The sequence below is a fragment of the Xenopus laevis genome, chromosome 4L (genome assembly GCF_017654675.1).
Source record: "Xenopus laevis strain J_2021 chromosome 4L, Xenopus_laevis_v10.1, whole genome shotgun sequence".
Taxonomy (NCBI): Eukaryota; Metazoa; Chordata; class Amphibia; order Anura; family Pipidae; genus Xenopus; species Xenopus laevis.
Window position 1 is genome coordinate 85315666 of NC_054377.1, and position 20089 is coordinate 85335754.

General features: G+C 39.1%; 1 protein-coding gene across 1 annotated transcript; it reads left to right on the forward strand.

Annotated features, from left to right (window-relative positions):
- The first annotated feature begins 1492 nt into the window (after positions 1–1492).
- Positions 1493–19361, forward strand: prdx1.L (peroxiredoxin 1 L homeolog). Its single transcript, NM_001091709.1, is given in 6 exon segments — positions 1493–1576; positions 10435–10549; positions 12605–12758; positions 12856–12978; positions 15180–15310; positions 19016–19361. Coding segments are annotated over 5 exon segments (600 nt in total). The 5' UTR covers positions 1493–1576; positions 10435–10443; the 3' UTR covers positions 19102–19361.
- The last annotated feature ends 728 nt before the right edge of the window (positions 19362–20089 follow it).

The window sequence follows — 20089 nt, forward strand, 5'->3', positions numbered from 1 at the left end:
CAGGACCGCCATCAGAAATCACAGGGCCCCATACGACAAAATTTCCTGGGCCCCCTGAGCTGCGCCCACTGCAAGCCCCACCTACAGGTCCGCCCTCCCCACCCCACAGGTCCGCCCCCCACCACACAGTAAAAAAACAAAAAAAAATATTGGTGGCTAGGGTTCCCACATGTTAAAAAAAAATAAAAAGATATTGGTGGTCAGGGCTCCCCGTAAAAAACATTTGTGGCCAGGGCCCCCCATTAAAAAATATTGGTGGCTAGGATCCCACATGAGAAAAAAAAATTGGTGGCCAAAATTGGTGGCCAGGCCCCCCCATTATAAGAAAATTGGTGGCCAGGATGTCCATGCCTTCCCGGAGTCAGCAGCTGTCAGAAAGATTCGGGGCCCGGCTAATCAAGTAAGTGTGGCGTGGCCGGGCCTCCCTTACCCTCGGGCCCCCTAAAACTATCCCCCCTGTCCCCCCCTGATGGCTGCCCTGCCAGGTATTAGTGGCAAGGGTATACATACTTTATCCATATATGGAGAAATATCTGTTCATTTTTTGTTTAATAAATTCTTGCAAGTCTATATATTCGTAGATAGGGAATAATGTACCCCTATTGTAAAATACTGTATACTGATATTAGAATTTCTGTCAGAGAGGGGTTGTTACATATCACGTTTAAAGGAATGAGGCTGAAGGCTGAGTGATTTTATGCAAGGGGTTCATAATTTATAAGAATATAATTGCTTATAGCATATTCATGGCCCTTGTGTATTACAAATTCACTTTTATTTAAGCAATATCTGGCAGCAGCAGCTGCCTCTCCCCTGTTCCTGGGCAGACAATACAATATTTGGAACCCTGTGGTGCTTGTAAAGTGCCCACTGTACTTGTCAAGCACCCCCTCAGTTATATGAACTCGTTTCCAAATCTCCAAAAAGCATATATATATATATATATGGACTGGCAAGCTGTGTATTCCAGCAAATGGCAGAGGATCTGCGGTGAGCTAGCATAGACAGCAGGCCTGGACTGGCAATCTGTGGGTTCTGGCAAATGCCAGAGGGGCTGCTGTAAGTTGCCACAGATAATTACAATTCATTGAGTTGGTGAAGGGCTGTTTGGGCCTCTGTGTACCTAAAATGCCAGGGGCAGGGCCTATTTTGATCTCAGTCCAGGCCTGACAGACACAGGCTTTCTGCTGTGACATGTAGTTGACTATTTCAGCATATTTCAGTAGTTCTCCCTTCCCATTAACATAAGTCTTGGTGCGACATAGCAAACAAAAGCACAACCCATGATACTTTCTTTACTCAACACACCCGTAATAAAGTTGCCTAATGTTTCATTTGCTTCTCATTAGTCTAAAAAAGCCATGAGTATCTCCCCAGAGAAGGTGGTAGAGCCCAGCCACAAACAACGAGGGGAGGGGGGGAGGCACAAGATGACAGGAGATGCTTCGGTAAGGCGAGGGGTGGGAAGGAGTGGAGCGGGCGGTGCTCGCGATATTTGCAGAATATAAAGCACTTTCAAGGCTCTGCTGATCTCCTCCTGCACTGCCTGATCTGTTTGGGACAGCTACATCTCTATGTAAGTTACACAGCCTGCTCCTCGCGCAATGTCCCTCATCTTTAACTCGGCCTCTCCATCTCTTCCAGTTTGCCGGTCACAGCCATGGGGGGTGGGGAGTTGTAGTCCAGCAAGCTGAAATGTAAAATACCAGCGCCTAGCTACTGTACTTTGTCTTGTTCTTTGTATTCTATCCATACATTCCCTCAGCTGTCTATAGTGTCCCTCCGTGTGTAGTTGGACTCCTGCTGCTGCTGTGTGTGTGATACTCTAGTTCAGGAACAGATGCTCGTGTCCTTGTGTAATATCCCAGTGGGTTTATATTACAAAGCCTTGAACTTGGGCTATGGGTGCGGGACAGGGTTTAGAGTGAAAGTGAAGGACACCTTCTTCTCGTATATCAGCCGGTACATATCGCCACAGATGCACCTGCATCGTCTTCCCTCGTGATTTCTTCCCGGAGTTTATTATCCCGTGGTTCGGGGGCGCCTTGTACAGAGCTGCCATTGTTCTACAGACAGTACACTCCCTGCTGCTGCTGCTGCTGCTTCTTCTGCTGCTACGCGCTGCCCGGCCGCCAGTTCCTCTGCGTGACAACTTCTAGCCTCCGGCATGTGTGGCTTTCTCTATTCCTCTCTTGTCACTTAACCACAGAGAACTCCCACCCGCCCTTATTTCTTCAGTATTACGGGACTCCCTGCAGCGGCAGCCTATTAGTGATACTATGCGCCTTTGTAGCAGCAAAAGTGACTGCACAGTGTGAGGGTGTGGGATATCCATCTCCTCAGTCAAATAACAAGTTATTCAAGGTTCTGCTCTGTTTGACATCTGTCCACTCACAGTAACTGAGCTACACTAGCACTGGCACGTAGTATGTGAGGGTTCCCGCCTAGTTGCTGTCTTAAAGGGATACTGCCATGTGAAAACATGTTTGTTTTTTTCCAAATGAATCAGTTAATATTGATACTCCAGCAGAATTCTGCACTGAAATCCATTTTTCCAAAGAGCAAACAGATTTTTTTATATTCAATTTTGAAATCTGACATGGCTAGACATATTGTCAGTTTCCCAGCTGCCCCCAGTCATGTGACTTGTGCTCTGATAAACTACAGTCACTCTTTACTGTTGTACTGCAAGTTGGAGTGATATCACCCCCCTCCAGCAGCCTAACAAAAGAACAATGGGAAGGTAACGAGATAGCAGCTCCCTAACACAAGAGAACAGCTGCCTGGTAGATCTAAGAACAACAATTATAGTAGTAAAAGCCAAGTCCCACTGAGATTCCTTCAGTTACATTAAGTAGGAGAGATAACAGCCTGCCAGAAAGTAGTTCGATCCTAAAGTGCAGGCACAAGTCACATGACTGGGGGCAGCTGGGAAACTGACAATATGTCTAGCCCCATGTCAGATTTCAAAATTGAATATAAAAAAAATCTGTTTGCTCTTTTGAGAATTGGATTTCAGTGCAGAAGTCTGCTGGAGCAGCACGATTGAAAAAAACATGTTTTCCCATGACAGTATCCCTTTAACCAGAAAAATTATACCTCAGAATTAACTCAGAGTCATGAGGTAGGAAAGATGGCAGTGGAAGTGTGGTGTTTTTTTGAAGAAAAAAGGGTCATGACCTGTTCCGATGTGTTATGTGTGTGTGTGTGTGTGTGTGTGTATTCCATGGCTGGTAGATATTGAACTATACCTACAGTGTTATAGACATATATATCTACATTACATTCATATATGTGCCACAGTTTGTTGGCAGATGCATTTTTTTCTGTACCCTTATCTGTATGCTGCCATGACACACCTGCTTGCTCAGGAGGCACCAGAACACACACTTGATTCAATGTATAATGTCAGGTTGAGGGGGGATTTTTTGAGGCGTGTGAGTAAAAAGGAATTATTTCTAGTTAAGTTTCGCTGACTTGTCACTTCCCCTTTCCATATGAGTCTGGAGATGTTTAGGAAGAAATCTTGTGAAATGCATAAGAGCCACTGGAAATGAAGACAGCAGTTTTTGAAATTAAAGAGATTTTATTAGGAATATGGAACTATTTTGATGCCTGCACTAGTTACTACATTTCATGTGGGTTGTCACACTGCTGCAGCTTTCCATTTTGAACAGCAATAATTGGTGTATTACCCATCACAAGAAATGGAAGAAACAAGATGTAGAATATTCCTCTGAATGTAGTGCCAACATGCTACTGACGTATTATACAGTGGTGTGTGCCTAAAATGCTGCTTGTAAAGATCAGTATGTGCACCAAGAATTGAGATAGGTCATCTGTTTACAGCCTGTGGGTAAATCCCAATCTGTGCTGTATCAGCCTATAGTCACCATCAAATGAATTTGAAACTAAAAATGCAGGATCTTGTGCACATTCTAAAAACTTATAACTGTACCTTGAAATAAAACCATGCAATGCCTAAGTACATACTGCAGCCAACATGCATTTCGGGCTGATTTGGTGTGCTCGACTGCACAAACCAATAGCCAAAGTCAGTTGCAGTGTAGAATAGTTTGTGATTTGCTTTACACATAAGTTCTTGTCCTCAGAATCACTTGACCCGTCATAAAACAAAAAAACCCTTTCCTGCTCTATGACCAAGAAATGTTTGTTTATGGTGTCTGTGTAGAACATGAATCAGAAGAGATCAAGTACAAGATAATGATCCTCAGTCAGGAAGAGACCATGGTGCTGCAAAGGTTTGCTGCAAAGCATAACTTTATTCATGTGATTATGTAACAAGCTCCAACGGACTGTTCAAGCCTTAGGCCCATCAAGTCAATTTCCAGCAATGTTCAGAGCTCTCTCACGATACTTATCTGTATATTTCTTATTAGTTAGGCTTCCGTAAATTACTAATGTTACACAGTGCGGCAAAACATTTATAGCATGTTAAACTGAAATTATTGGTAGTGCCACATTGGCAAAGTAATTGCCTGTACAAATGCCCCTAACAAATATAATGACCCCTTTGGAACAAAGGACACAATACGATTTCAGCTGGGGCATTCATTTTTGAATCCAAAGTTGTAACATCCTATGCATATCATTGTATTCTGTTTATATACAGGATCCACTCAGTGTGTGCTAATGGGCTGATCCTGTACCTGTTGGTGTACACAAGTATTCAGGGAATGTATGGCAGTAGATCAGCTTTTCTTCACTGCTAGAGACAGATCCTCTTAAAACAATATGTGGCTTTTAGTTTCTGTGTGATCCCCTTTCCTGCCATAGCAACACAGTCACAACACTGGCTCTGATGCATCTAAAACAGTTGCTTATTAACGATTTCTGTCAGACACAGGATTACCGTGAAGGAAATACATTCATAATTTACTGCATTGTGAAATAAGAATCCTGGGCAGGTGTCATGCTTTTCAAATATTTGTTATCATGAGTTACAAACTAGAAATACCTCCACAATCTCGTATATGATTGTACAAAGTACAGGGTTTTATTACCCTTATAACATACCTACATGGCAAATTCAAATTCGGTAATTTAAAAATCGTATTGTTCTCTTAATTGTGCTCTGTGTTCACCTGTTTTGTAAATTTTTTGTTGTTTCTATTTCAGTAATGAAAGTTTGAATTGGACAAATGACAAAATGTACAAGATTATATAAACAATTATAAATACAGAAATGTATTTATAAAGGTCTTTAAATTTTGAGACTGCAAATTATTATTCATACTGTATAACATAACAGCTTTTATTTAGGCACTTTATTGTGTGCTGACTCTATAGGGGTGCTGCAGCTTCTATGTGCATGCATCATAAAACTTATACTATGGAGCCTTGTGCATGGTCTGTGCAAATCAAACAGCCAGATAGCATGATTCTAATATAGAGCTCTTACACTTTTAAAAAGGCATGCTTAGTGTATAAAAATGCATATACAGGTATGGGATTCGTTCTCCAGAAACTCAAATTTCTCTAATAATAATAATTCCTCACAAGGAAACTTCGGGCAACTTCGGAATACGAATCGCCACGTGTGCCATGCCGCAGGCGACTTTTCATTATAGCCGCGCAAGACAGAGGTAAGGCGTTCGGGGAGATTGGTCTCCGCAAAGACGAGGCGATTAGCTGCCAGGCGACTAAATCTCCCCCCGAAGCGCCCTGTGTGCCCCTACCCTAAATGATGCCACACAGACTCCCACAATCTTTTTTTTTTTTGTTTCAAGAATGATTTTGTTCATTAAAGGGGTTGTTCACCTTCAAACAACTAGTTGTTTTATGATAGATCACCAGAAATAACGACGTTTTCCAATTACTTTCTATTTTCTATGTGTCACCGTTTCTCTAATATGGAAGTGTAAAGTGTCTTTTTTTTTTTCATCTTCTAAAGCAGCTCTGGGAGGCTGTAAACTGTTCTAAATGGCTACATTTCCTATTTTTGTCCCTGCTGAGTAGAATCTCTGGGTTTCATTACAGGCAGCTGTTAGAATTGATACAATAGTTGCTAATACTCCAGATGCTGCTAAGAAATGTATCAATGAAATGTTGCAAAATTGTAATGGTTTAGAGTCTTCACCTGAATTACCGAGCAGCCAGATTCAAACACCACAGACAAACATTCAACTTTTAACTTAGATTTTAGAAAACCAGTAAACAATAAATAATGGAAAGTAATTGAAAAAAAAGTCTTTATTTCTGGGGAACAATCTGAAAACAACTGAACTGAAAAAAAAGTGTTTGGAAGGTGAGCAACCCCTTTAGTCAAATCTTTTAGAATGTTGCGACTCTTCAGTAAAGACACAAGCCCTGTTCTTTAATTCAGCTATATATGGCCATGGAACTCCTAATCAACTTTATATATTTTATAGCAGTGGATGAAATGGTTTTTTTTCTTCTTCATATTATGCAGATTTCAAGTCATGTTATAAGTGACCTCATTAAGCAACTCCTCAGCAATATTTATTTGGGAATTAAATTTTGATTATGAGAGATTAAAGAAGAAGGAAGAGTAGAATTGCTGTGGGGTACCAAGTTGCTAGTGATTCAAGTCTCTTACTGTAGATGCAGGGCCAGTGCTCCTACTTCCAAAAAAATGCTAGGCCTGCCATACTATTCTGCTCCCGAGCATCCTCTGCCCTTGCGCAGTACAGAAGCGTGCATGCGTTCACCCAGGACAATGCAGAGGATCCTGGAACAACAAAATAGAGAAAATCCCAGGGCTGGTGATTTTTTTTTTTTAAAAAAAGAGTAGCGCAGGCTTTAAAGTAAGTGATTAGAATCACAGGATGGTAACTAACAGCTTACCACCCTCCAATGGTTCTATCTTGGTTGTCATTGAAAACAAAACATATAGTTAGAATTTTAATTGAATGTCTGGTCCATGCAGTTAGATGCCAAACAACATGCAAACTGCAAGCCAGTATGTAATGGTGAGCATTGTATTATTGTTTTCTTAAAGTATGGTTGGTACATTTATGGCCATCATAGCTGCTCTTTGGAGTAACGCAACACATGCTGATTCCTGCTCAGTATATGGAATGAACTCTGACCTGAAGTTCAAGTTAATTAATGACTTTAAGTCGTTTGAAATTTGAATGTAAGTATGTGCATTGACTGCACAATTTTGTGCTGACTCTTTGAACCCTTCTGGCACATTTTTACACTGCAAAAAGCCAAAGCCTTATGCACATGATATTATCATAATTACAATTATACTTTGTCTTCTGACTAATCAAGCCCAGTCTAATCTTCACTGACCCTTGAATACAGTCTTTGGCAGACTCTGAAGTGCTAACTTGGTATAGACCATTCTAGAGATTGCTGTTGGAACACCTTCTCCTCTGACACACCCAACTAGCAATGAATTCAGCTGAAGGTCAGGGTGCTCTTTCCTAGTAATTTCATGCACAGCATTTTATACTGTTCATATCAAAAATTTGGTGATGCCTGAATTTGTACCATTGACTTCAGTATGTTACAAGTGCCACCTAATGTTCTGGGGCTGACACAGTCCAACTGTCTGGCATTGAAGTAGCTACAAACACGATTTGTGACTGCAAATGATATTAAAGGACACTTTGTGCTTTCTCAGCTGCAATAATAAGCTGTTCCTTGTAGCCTTGCTGATATCCTTGAGCTTTGTATTCTCTGGGCTCTCTAGGCATTTTGCAGTTGAGCAAATTATAAGGCAAGGGAACCATAGGCGGAGGGTGACTTTTTTGTTTAGGGAGGCTAAAGTTGACCTTACACAGACTAACTTAAAGAGGATTTGTATAATAATTATCAACCCAATAACTGACTTCAGTGGGAACTGTGCCAAAGCACAAAGGGAGTGCTTAATCCATTAAATACCCTCTGATTTGTTGTCCAACCATGCATATAAGGCCACAACAATTATTGATATGGCAGTACTCACTGAAGGGCAGACAGTAAGGGGGTTATTTATCAAAATCCTTAACATTTTTAAATAAAAAAAGTCAGACCAAACTAGAATACACGATTTACCCTTATTTATCAATTAAAAAAACCATGTAAAAAAACAGATAGACAAAAACTTTTTTGGATTGGCACACGAAAACAGCGACTTTTTCGGATTGTTGTGCGACATATCCAGAAAAAAAAAAAAAATATCAAAAGCCGAGTTAGATTATCATACGAAACTCAGCACAGACAATAATATCTTTGGACTTTATGCAGCCTCGGGGTATATTAAATCTTGAAAAAGTTTTTTTCCCACTAAAAATTATGATTTTATAGTAAAAATAACTTGAATTTTTCAAGTTTTAAGTATTCGGACCCCCTTAATGTAACCTATCAGTCATCTCTAACACATTATACCATGAGAGAAATAGGTAATGAAATCACCACAGTCATATTATACAATGGGAGTAATGGCCATATACCATGCACTTTATATAAAATGAAAGGCTGTGAGTACTGACATTACTGTACATTATATTTAGTCAGAAGAAGTGGTAAAGGCACCCCAAGTACATATTGTGAGAGGCAGTGCTTACGCCCCAAGTACATTTGTGCACTGATATAGTAGCATGATAATTAAGGTTGAAAAAAAGACACGTCTATCATTTTTATACCTTTTCTATAAATTAAACTTGCCTGACTGCCTTCCTAACCAACTGATCCAAAGCATCCAGTGATACGTAGAGGCAGTAGGCACTGACACCCTCCAGCATAGCGAGTAATGGTACACCAGGCACATTATCTAATGCAGTGATCTCCAACCAGTAGCTCTTGAGCAAAATGTTGCTCTCCATCCCATTGGATGTTGCTCTCAGGGTCCTCAAAGCAGGTGCTTATTTTTGAATTGAAGGCTTGAAAGCAAGTTTTAATTGCATAAAAACGAAGTAAAGTGCCAAGTAGAGCCTACTGTAGGCTGCCAGTCCACATAGAGGCTACCAAATAGCCAATCACAGCCCTTATCTGGCACCCCAAGGGACTTTTTCATGCTTGTGTTGCTCACCAACTCTTTTTTTTATTTGAATGTGGCTGACAGGTAAAACCGGTTGGGGACCCCTGGGTGGATGCAAAAAACATTAGGGATAGATGAATCCAGGGTAAATGAGTTGCCAGTTTAATTTAAAATGCCCCCCCCCCCCCGAACACTGGGTAACATAAATGCTGTACAAATTGTATTTATCATGCCACCAGAAAGCATTGTAGGATAAATGCAATGCTAATACCGTCTGTATGAACTAATAACCTCAGTAAAATCATAGGTTAATTGCAGTGCATTGCAGTGTATTCATAGCTTCTATTATGTATTCAAACCAATGTTTAATCCACATGGGGTGTGTTTTAGTAAAAAAAACAGCAGGGTTTGCCATGGCATGAGAAGGGTTAATGTTGGTATGGTGGGAGAAGTTTGAAAGCAGCAAACACATAAGTGCTGGAAATTTTGTCTAAATAATGGTTGTGTTTAGGGAGAGAAAGCAGAAGAAATAGTGGTTTTATGAACAAGATTATCAAAGCATTTGCCTTCTTCAGGTGTGAAACTGGCATTATGTATGGCACCAACAGTGGAGTGGGGTGGAGGGCTGATTACCTCTGTGTCAGTAGCAGAAATGTAATAAATCTAACAGAAATTCCAGATCTCTGTGATTCTCTTCTCCATGCTTTGCCCTCAAAGTCTAAGTCCCGGTGCAGGAATTAGATTGGTTGGAGGGAGTTCAAAGCTAACTTTCAAGCCAATCAAATGGCTCAGAAGTAGTACCGGGACTTAAACTCTCAGGGCAAACCAATCAGCATGGAAGCTTCCTGAATGAAGGAAGATGCCTGCTTGCAGTGACAGAAAATACACGGGACTCTTCAAACTGAGTTATGTGGGGAGAGGGGGAAAGGCTATACAATTCTGAATGTTTGTTCATTAATCTGTGCATTCAAACCTGTTTGTATAGCATATTTCTTACTTACATATTTAGTTATTTAAGAAGTAAAGCAAATTGTAAGCAAAAAAAATTATATTAATCCTATTTATAAAGCTGCAGCATTTTAAATGACATCAGGCTTCCCCTTAGCCTATTTAAATGTATGTGTGGGAAAGAAAAAGAAGCTCTGGTTGTGCTGTTTCAAAAAGTGTTTACATTTAAGCCAAAATTATACTTCAATGGACTTGACAAAAGTCTATTGAAGTGTATGGGAACAAAGGTATGGTATAATTAGTAAAACTGCATATATTTGTGCAATTTTACTACACTGGGTTCTACAACGCTGGACTGCTTCTCCAAAACTTACTGCAATGGAATAGCTACAAAAACGCACTATTTAGTAAATTAAAAAATATATATATCTGTATGACCTGTGTTATGTATTGATTAAAAAGTATATGCTATCTATTCGTAGAAGAATCATTTGCCTATTTCATGGTTTTTCTTTTCTCCCCTCCAATTCTAGACCTTTACAATGTCTGCCGGAAACGCAAAAATTGGACAGCCTGCACCAGACTTCACAGCAAAGGCTGTGATGCCAGATGGACAATTCAAAGACCTTAAAATTTCAAGCTACAAAGGTTTGTCATTTTGGCTAATCTGTTGGGGGATTGGGGGATTTAATTCATAACTAAATTGCAGTTATTGCGTCTGCAGTGTCTCTAAAGTAGTGATGCACCGAATCCAGGTTTCGGTTCCGGATTCGGCCTTTTTCAGCAGGATTCGGATTCAGCCGAACCCTTCTGCATATGCAAATTAGGGGCAGGGAGGGAAATCACGTGACTTTTCGTCACAAAACAAGAAAGTAAAAAACGTTTTCCTCTTAACACCCCTAATTTGCATATGCATATGAAAATTAGGATTTGGTTCGTTATTTGGCCGAATCTTTTGCAAAGGATTCGGGGGTTCGGACGAATCCAAAATCCCTCTAAAGGTGCCCATATACTAAAAGATCTGCTCGTTTGGTGAGCAGATCTGTCCTTGAAGTGGGCAACATTGGGTTGATCCGATCATCATCCATGCTTTTTTAGATAATAATTGTAAGTATGTTTACCCTTGACTGCTCCTTTGCCACAGAATGGACATCTAGGGGCACATTTACTATTACCCTCGATATTCGACTATCAAAGTTTAATCCTTCGACTTCGAATATTGAAGTTGAAGGATTTACCGATATTCGTTCGATCGAACGATCAAAAGAATAATCGTTCGATCGACTTTAATCCATCGATCGAATGATTTTTCTTCGATCAAAAAAACCTAGGAAAGCCTATGGGGACCTTCCCCATAGGCTAACATTGCACCTCGATAGGTTTTAGGTGGCGAAGTAGTGGGTCTAAGTTTTTTTTAAAGAGAAAGTACTTCTACTATTGAATGGTCGAATAGTCGAACAATTTTTAGTTGGACTCATTCGATTCGAAGTCGTTGTCGAAGGTCGAAGTAGCCAAAAAAAGTTGAAATTCAAATTTTTTTTTATTCTAATCCTTCACTCGAACTTAGTAAATATAGTAGAACCCCCATTTTAAGTTTTTCAGGGAACCAGGAAAAAATTATGTAAAATGTGAAATGTACACTATGTAGGGGCATGTGCAAGGCCTCTCTGTCAGTCACATACACAACCTAAAGCAATAAGTGATTGGTGCAGGACTATATAAGGGGTAGACTAATTGGAATTGTCCATTTACAGGTAGAACCAAGGCAAAATATACATCTGGTTAGTATTTTAAATAGGGATGCACCGAATCCACTATTTTGGATTCGGCCGAACCCCTGAATCCTTCGCTAAAGATTCGGCCGAATACCGATCCGAATCTGAATCCTAATTTGCATATGCCAATTAGGATTCAGGTTCGGTTCGGCTGGTAGAAGGTAGAATCCGAATCCTGCTGAAAAAGGCTAAATCCCAAACCGAATCCTGGATTCGGTGCATTCCTAATTTTAAACCTTTTTATTTCACTAATAATAACATTCATAGAGGGAAAAAAAGCAGTTTTTGGAAACATCAGGACAACATTTTGATAAAATCCAGGAAAACATTACTTAAAATCAGAGAAATGCACTCATTGAAATGCATTATAAATTGGTGGGACCACAAATAAAACATGTAAAATGCAGGAAAATTTAAAATCAGGATACATAAAATCGAGGTTTCACTGTACTGCAAAATTACTAGTGGTACAAACCTACACTGCATGCCACATCATACCCTGCTCATTGTGGCATCTGTTGTATTATGTGTTGCTCAAATATCAGCTTGTAGAATATCAATATACCCTCAATGAACTGACCCCCAGTCTCTCTCTTTTTGTACTCAAACTTGATACTGACCTCACCAATTGGCCTCTGTCCCAACTTTTTTGAAATGTGTTGCGGTCATCAAAATCAGCATATATTTTTCAGAAAACAATAACATTTCTCATTTGCAACATTCAATATCTTGTCTTTGAACAATTTGCAATCAAATTTAGACTTTAAATGATTTTCAAATCACCCCATCCTTTTTTAATGTATATTTTACATAAAGTCCAACTTTTTTTGGAAATGGGGTTTTAGAAATTTTACTTAGGAGCCCCATTTTTTCAGTGATGTTGAAGTGTTACTTTTTAATTCTGGTACATTTCTTTTTGCACCCACAGGGAAGTATGTTGTTTTCTTCTTTTATCCTCTGGATTTCACATTTGTGTGCCCCACTGAGATCATAGCTTTTAGTGATCGGGCGGAAGAATTCAAGAAGCTTAACTGTGAAGTGATTGGTGCATCAGGGGACTCTCATTTCTGTCACTTAGCCTGGTATGTTTCCATATACTGTTTCATAAATAAATCAGCTGATTTCTCCTGCAGCATTTTCATCATGATGTTTGTGAACAAGCTAATGCTTCCTTCACAGGATTAACCAACCCCGCAAGGAAGGAGGTTTGGGCCAAATGAAAATACCCCTTGTGGCAGATGTTCAGCACACTATCGCTAAGGACTATGGTGTTTTCAAAGAGGATGAAGGAGTTTCATTTAGGTAAGTTTTATACCTAGTATTCTGTCAGTCAGTTAAAATACTTTCGTGTAGGTTTGTCTGGTCTCCTGCTCGTTCAGCTTTTTATTTTTTAACTACTATTCTACCCAGTGAAAGATTGCTCTTAGTATAGGTAATGGCTCAGGGGGCTTATTTGGGCACTTTAAGGGTTCTGTTTTTAAGTAGACCAAAAACATGGCCCTAAAGTGCCTGAAACCATCTATACAGACTTGAATGGAAATTGCCCAAAAAGAACTTCTATCAGTGCATGTCAGGTGATAGAATTCTGGATACATATCGCTATTTTGGATCTTAATGCCAAAATAACCCTGTGTGCCATTACCCCAATGGAGTAGTAAATGTTTTCAATCTGTTTTAAGGTAAAACCTCCCTTGACAACCCAACCTTTGGTTAGGACGGCAAATTACTTTTTTTCTCGGTTCTCATCTGAACTGGCCTTGAAGGAAAAGTAAAGTCTTTGTGCACTTGGGGGTGCCAAATGTTTGGCACGCGCAAGTGATTGTATTGACTTACCTGAAACCCTGGGCCGGTGCTCCTATCAGCAGAAAACTGCACTGGCCCGGGGTTATACCAGTGAGCACCATGGAGCGATCCTCTTCAGTCTTCCTCTTTCTTCACACAGCTGCGCATGCACAGTAGAACGAAAAGCTGAACTTTAACTAAAAAGTCGGCTATTTTGTTCAACTGTGCATGTGTTTGCCCCGGGAAATTTGAAGAAAGAAGAAGCTGGAAGAGGATCGCTCTGTGGTGCTCACTGGTATAACCCAGGGCCGGTGCAGTTTTCTGCTCATAGGAGCACCGGCCCTGGGTTTCAGGTAAGTAAATACAATTACTTGGGGTGCCTAACATTTGCACCCCCAAGTGCAAGATGACTTTCCTTCTCCTTCAAGGCTGAACCCCATACTTTGGGAATTACAGCCCCATGCCTGAACTGAGATTTAAAATAGGCCCTAGCATTTCAAGTACACTGAGGCTCAAATAGCCCCACACAGGCTAAATAAAGAGAATGCCTGTGGCATCTTACAGCAGCCCCTTTGGAATTTGACAGAATTTACAGATTGCCAGTCCTAACCTGCCCCCTAAAATATTAGTTAATTTGAGTTTTATGTACAATTGAGTTTTAATTCGAATTTTGAGACTTATGCTCTGGCCCTCGAATTTGACTATTCGCCACCTAAAACCTGCCGAATTACTGTATAAATCAATGGGAGGAGTCAAAAGGTTGAGTATTGAGGTTTTTTAGATTCTAATCGAGTTTTCAGGTCGTTTAAATTAGTTTGAGTTTATAAAATTCAATCTTATTAATAAATTTCAACTAGTCGAATTTTGAATATATTGGAGTTTGGGGGAGTTTAAAAAAACTCACATGAATTCGAAATTTGACACTTGATAAATCTGCCCCATAAAGCAGGGTTATTAAAAGTGTTAGTTGTAGCTCTATAGCACTATAGTGCAAACAATCATTTAATCCTGATATATTATTGTCTAAGAGTTCACCAATTTTTGGTGATAAATATCTTTTTAATTATAATTGATTTTTTGGTATGCTTTATCTCTCTCTCTATTGTGTAATCTAGTTACACAATACCTGGAGCCGAGAATGAAAAAAAGACATGTTTTTTAAAGGGGTACTATCACAACAATGAACATTTTGGGGCAAATTTACTTAGGGTTGAATATCGAGGGTTAATTAACCCTCGATATTCGACTGTCAAAGTTAAATCCTTCGACTATCGAAGTCGAAGGATTTAGCGTTATTCGTTCGATCCGAAGGATTTTAATCCATCCATCGAATGATTTTTCTTCGACCTAAAAAAGCTACCAAAGCCTATGGGGACCTTCCCCATAGGCTAACATTGACTTCGGTAGCTTTTAGGTGGCGAACTAGAGGGTGGAAGTTTTTTCTTAGAGACAGTACTTCGACTATCGAATGGTCAAATAGTCAAATGATTATTAGTTCGAATTGTTCGATTTGAAGTCGAAGTAGCCAAAAAAAAACATTCGAAATTCAAACTATTTTTCCTCTATTCCTTCACTCGAGCTAAGTAAATGGGCCCCCTAGTATAAGCTTAAAATGTCATGTCAATTTAATTGGTTGAAATTATTGTCAAGTATAAAACTACTATTTCAAAGATGCAAGACGCAGAAAAGAACTGTAATTCTAATGTTCTTTTTTCTGACAGAGGTCTCTTTATTATCGATGAGAAAGGCATACTGCGACAGATAACAATTAATGACTTACCCGTTGGGCGCTCTGTGGATGAGACTCTGAGACTCGTACAGGCTTTCCAGTTTACAGACAAATATGGAGAAGGTAGGTTCTCCCTTTGCCAGGCTATAACTATGGGGAAAAAAAACTGTTCAGAGTAGTAGTGCACTGTCTATAAGTGTCCCATATTGGTTTGTTCTCTTAAATTTCCATTTGCATTGCAGTACGTCATTTGACAACTGTGCCACTGTTTTTCCAGATAAAGCTGAGTGGATTATACAGTTCACTGAAACAAGTGAAAGGGTGGGTAAAGGTGGCCATATGTTATGTAACAATTTTTTTTTACAATATTCAGTGCGTGGTGGGAGACGAGCCGACAGATAATAGCAGAAGACTTGGATATCGGTCGGCTTGTTGATAGGGCTGGCCGGGAAAGTTTGATCAACCATTGTAGGTGCTGAATCGTCAGATACAGGTAGAATTCTATTGTTTCTACTTTTACATCTGACAATTCAGCTCTACACGTGTGTATTGAAATGAACGATCTTTCCTGCGACCAATGGTTGCAAGAACAATTGTAACTGTTACATCTATGGCCACCTTTACCAAATTGCCTGCTTCTTTGACATTTTCCTTGTGTAAAGCCAACCAGCACTGGGTGTTTTGTATACAGCAAACACATCAGTCACTGCCCCAGTGGACCTGTCAGTCCAAATTCACTCACATGCATTACTGTCGGTTTCATCATGAGTTATTTTACCTGCCTGTATGGTTTTGAATTGTGGAAAGAAAACACTACATGAAGCAAACAGCAATGTGACATTGCATGCTGCTGCACTGTAACATTGAAGTCTTTAAATGTGATATAAAAGTAATTTAAGTAGACTGCATTATTTCATAAAAATTAATCTTTTTTTTTATGAAGAGCATATTCTCTCAGATTCTCACACACCAAGTTTAACTTCCCTATTAAAGATTAGCATGCAGGAGGCAGCCCAGGTTTATCTGAATTATTAGTGTCCTAACCAACAGATATATTGTGGTTTGGCTATCCACGTGATAGAAAATAGAATGTGTGAATGATAAGTGTGACATGCAACTCCACAGCTGCTGATGCTTAAACTTCCTGCAAAAAAAGAGGCAGCAGCCAATAAGATTTTGTGAACAGACACCTGCTATCATCTGATCGCATCATAATCCGTATTGCATTTTTCATCAAACTGACCATGTATGGCTAATCTCACTTTATTGGCCTGCAAATTGTCAATGGCTCTTGAGGCTTGAATCTTAAAGAACTTAAGTCATGTGGCAATTTCTGAGAGAATTTTGAATCCTATCTTGTAATTTGTATTTTAATTAAAGAAGAGCTAAAGCCTAAAAGTGCTGTAAATAGCAAACTTACATAATGTTGCATGCCATCAAAGTTGTCTGTAGCTACTCTCAATTTTCTGATCTTCTTAGGCTATATTTGTGCTCAGGGCTGCTGTTAAGAAGCTAAGCTTAGGCATTGTTCAAAGGGATAAAAGCAGATGCAAAGGGAGGTTTTGTCCCAGTAGCATATGCTCCAGGCGCTGGTTTCTAAACTGCTGTGAGCTATAATGTGAATTGGTCCTCTAAGCTCACAGAAGCCCAGAGCTTGTGATGTGGCAGAAAATAATCTGGGGTGTTACTGGGGACATTTTTGGAGACACACATATTTACTGCCAAAGAGTTGTGGTGGCTTTGGACTGGTACAGAATTCTCTGTTGAGCTTTAGTTCTCCTGTAAATGGGTAGTAGTAGTTTTTCAGCATGAATGTGGTTCAGTACTAAATTTTGTGATCTAAATCAATTAGTGAATAGAATATTTTTTGCATAAACTAAATGTATTCCGAGTAATTTTCTAATGTACAGGTATTGGACCCGTTATCCAGAGTAATCTAGATTTGGGATTTTCTGGATAATGGATCTTTCAGTAATTTGGATATTCATACCTTAAGTCTATTTGAAAGTCATGTAAACATTAAATAAACCCATTAGGCTGGTTTCACTTCTAATAAGGATTAATTATATTTTGGTTGGGCTCAAGTACAAGGTACTGTTTTATTATTATTACAGAGAAAACAGATCATTTAAAAAAATTTGCATTATTTGGATAAAATGGAGTCTATGGGAGATGGCCTTTCTGTAATTTAGAGCTTTCTGGATATTGGGTTTCCGGATAACTGATCCCATACCTGTACTTCATTTCAAAAATTTAAATGGTTTTACAGTCACATATTAAATGTAGTTGCTATTGAAAGCAGCATTTGTTATCCAGTCCTGTTCCCGGAGTTTGGCTTTTAAAGCAGTGTTACAGGAGTCCATTCTCTAGGTCATATTTATCCGCTGACTTGCAAACATTGTTTTATGTTTCAGTTAGAGCCAGAGACAAGAGTGCAGACAATGAACAACTAAGATGTTGCTTTTAATAGCAATTACATTTACAAATAACTATATAAACTAACAGAACATATTTAAGGTAGCCATATTCTGTGAACTTCCATAGTATCCAAACCGTGATCAGATGGATATGGTCTGTTTTTCCCTTTTTCTCTGTAATAATAAAACAGTAGCTTGTACTGATCCAAACCAAGTTATAATTAATCCTTATTGGAAGCAAAACCAGTCTATTGGGTTTATTTAATGTTTACATGATTCTAGTAGACTTAAGGTACAAAGATCCAAATAACAGAAAGATCTGTTATCTGGAAGACGCCAGATCCCGAGCATTCTGGATAACAGGTCCCGTACCTGTATTTAACAAACCAAATCTTCCCATTGCCTGTATCTAGATATCTAGCAAGCTGCATAAGATATGGCCTTACACCTGTGTTGGGCAGATGAGCCAAACAGATATATTTAAAGGAGAAGGAAAGTCTTCGTGCACTTGGGGGAGCCAAATGTTAGGCACCCCCAAGTGATTGCATTTACTTACCTGAAACCCTGGGTTGGTGTTCCTATCAATAGAAAACTGCACCGGCCTGGGATTATACCAGTAAGCACCACGGAGCAATCCACTTCCGTCTTCCTTTCTTCACACGGCTGCAGTATGTGCATGTGCAGTAGAGAGAAAGGACTGGACTAAACTAAACTAAAAAGTCGGCTATTTCTTTCTACTGCGCATGTGTTTGCCCCGGAAAATTTGAAGAAAGAAGAAGCCAGAAGTGGATCACTCCGTGGTGCTCGCTGGTATAGCCCCGGTCTGGTGCAGTTTTCTGCTGATAGGAGCACCAGCCCAGGGTTTCAGGTAAGTCAATACATTCACTTGGGGTGCCTAACATTTGGCACCCCCAAGTGCAAGATTACTTTCCTTCTCCTTTACACTTGCAAGATAGATACTGTATCTCATGGGTATAAATATCCTTAGTGAGGATTGCATTGGCCAATGATGCACTTCTGACAGGTCCTGCATGGACCCCTGTTGTGCTCTGATAGAAATATGAACTAGAACTCTTCATCAGATGAGGAGTGCTGTAATAGCTAATCAATAGTTATTGCAAGAACTGAAGTGTTCTCCTGCTTTCAAGAAAGGAAGATTCATTCTGGTAATTTATTTTCGTCATACCTGGTGAGATATATATGTATGAAGGTTGGGCCAACATATGTATTCTACTTGTCATGAAAATAAATCTAGCAAATGTGTTTGCAAATACCTGTACGTGGTAAACAGAACATATGCAGGTATGATTAGTGTATATAAAATAAAAATGTGTGTGATATTTGCAAGCTACCATGAAAGTCACATTTAAAGAGTTTCTTGCAACTTATATGTCATATTGTCTGTTTTCAGTCTGCCCAGCAGGATGGCAGCCAGGAAGTGACACCATCAAGCCAGATGTCCAGAAGAGTAAAGAGTACTTCAACAAGCAGAAATAAAAAGAGGACTGTAACTGTTATTTTGTCTTTCATGTTGTACAAGTTAACCAATTTAAGTAAACTATTTCTACCTAATGTTAATATTCACTGGACATACATATGGTGAGTGGTGAATGGGCATTTACTTTAAAATAGCAGGTTTCAAAGCAGCTGTGGTTATTTACATCTAATGATAGGAGAAGCAAACCATTTCTGTGTAGAAATAACCCTCACAACCTACATACTTTTGAAAAACTATTAAAGTTATTGTTCCATTAGAATATTGAATGTGTTTCTGGTATCATTTATATTATCTGTTCCTTCCTGAAGATACAAACTTATTTAGAAAATGATTTTTGTTTACCTATTCTTTTTTTTTTTTAAATCCTCAGTTTAAAGTCAGTTTCCCCTGAATGAAGATGGTTGGCATAATGGAGGGGGTCAGGTTGCAGAGCAAACAGAATAACCAAGTGACTATGATTAATCAACAATATATGTCCATAGACACAACAGGTCAATCAAAAGCAAAACAACCAGACTACTGTAATTTCAAACAGGAGAGCTTCCGAATAAAAAGCTAAATAACTCAAAATCCACAATAAATTGCAAATTGTCTTAGAATATCCTAAAAGTTCATTTAAAGACAAAGCGCTTAAAAATACTAATGAATGCAAGTACCTGGGTTGCAATAATTGTATACTTATTGCATTGAAATGAAATGCAAACGTTAGTGCTGGATTTTCTAGAAGTGACCTGATATTTGCCACAATCTAGTAGATCTAGCAAATGTTTAATGGTGCAAGCACTATTGTAACCCATTGTCTTCTACTTCACTTTTATAAGCCTTTTCTAGAAAAGGAGATGAGGTTTTATTAGTGGAGAGGGAATGGCATATCAAAGAATGGAGGCTAAAACCAAAGTACATCCTACTGCTATATAAATATCACAAATATATTAAAAAAAATATATATATGTTTATGCAAACATGACAGGTGCTTTAATTGGATGA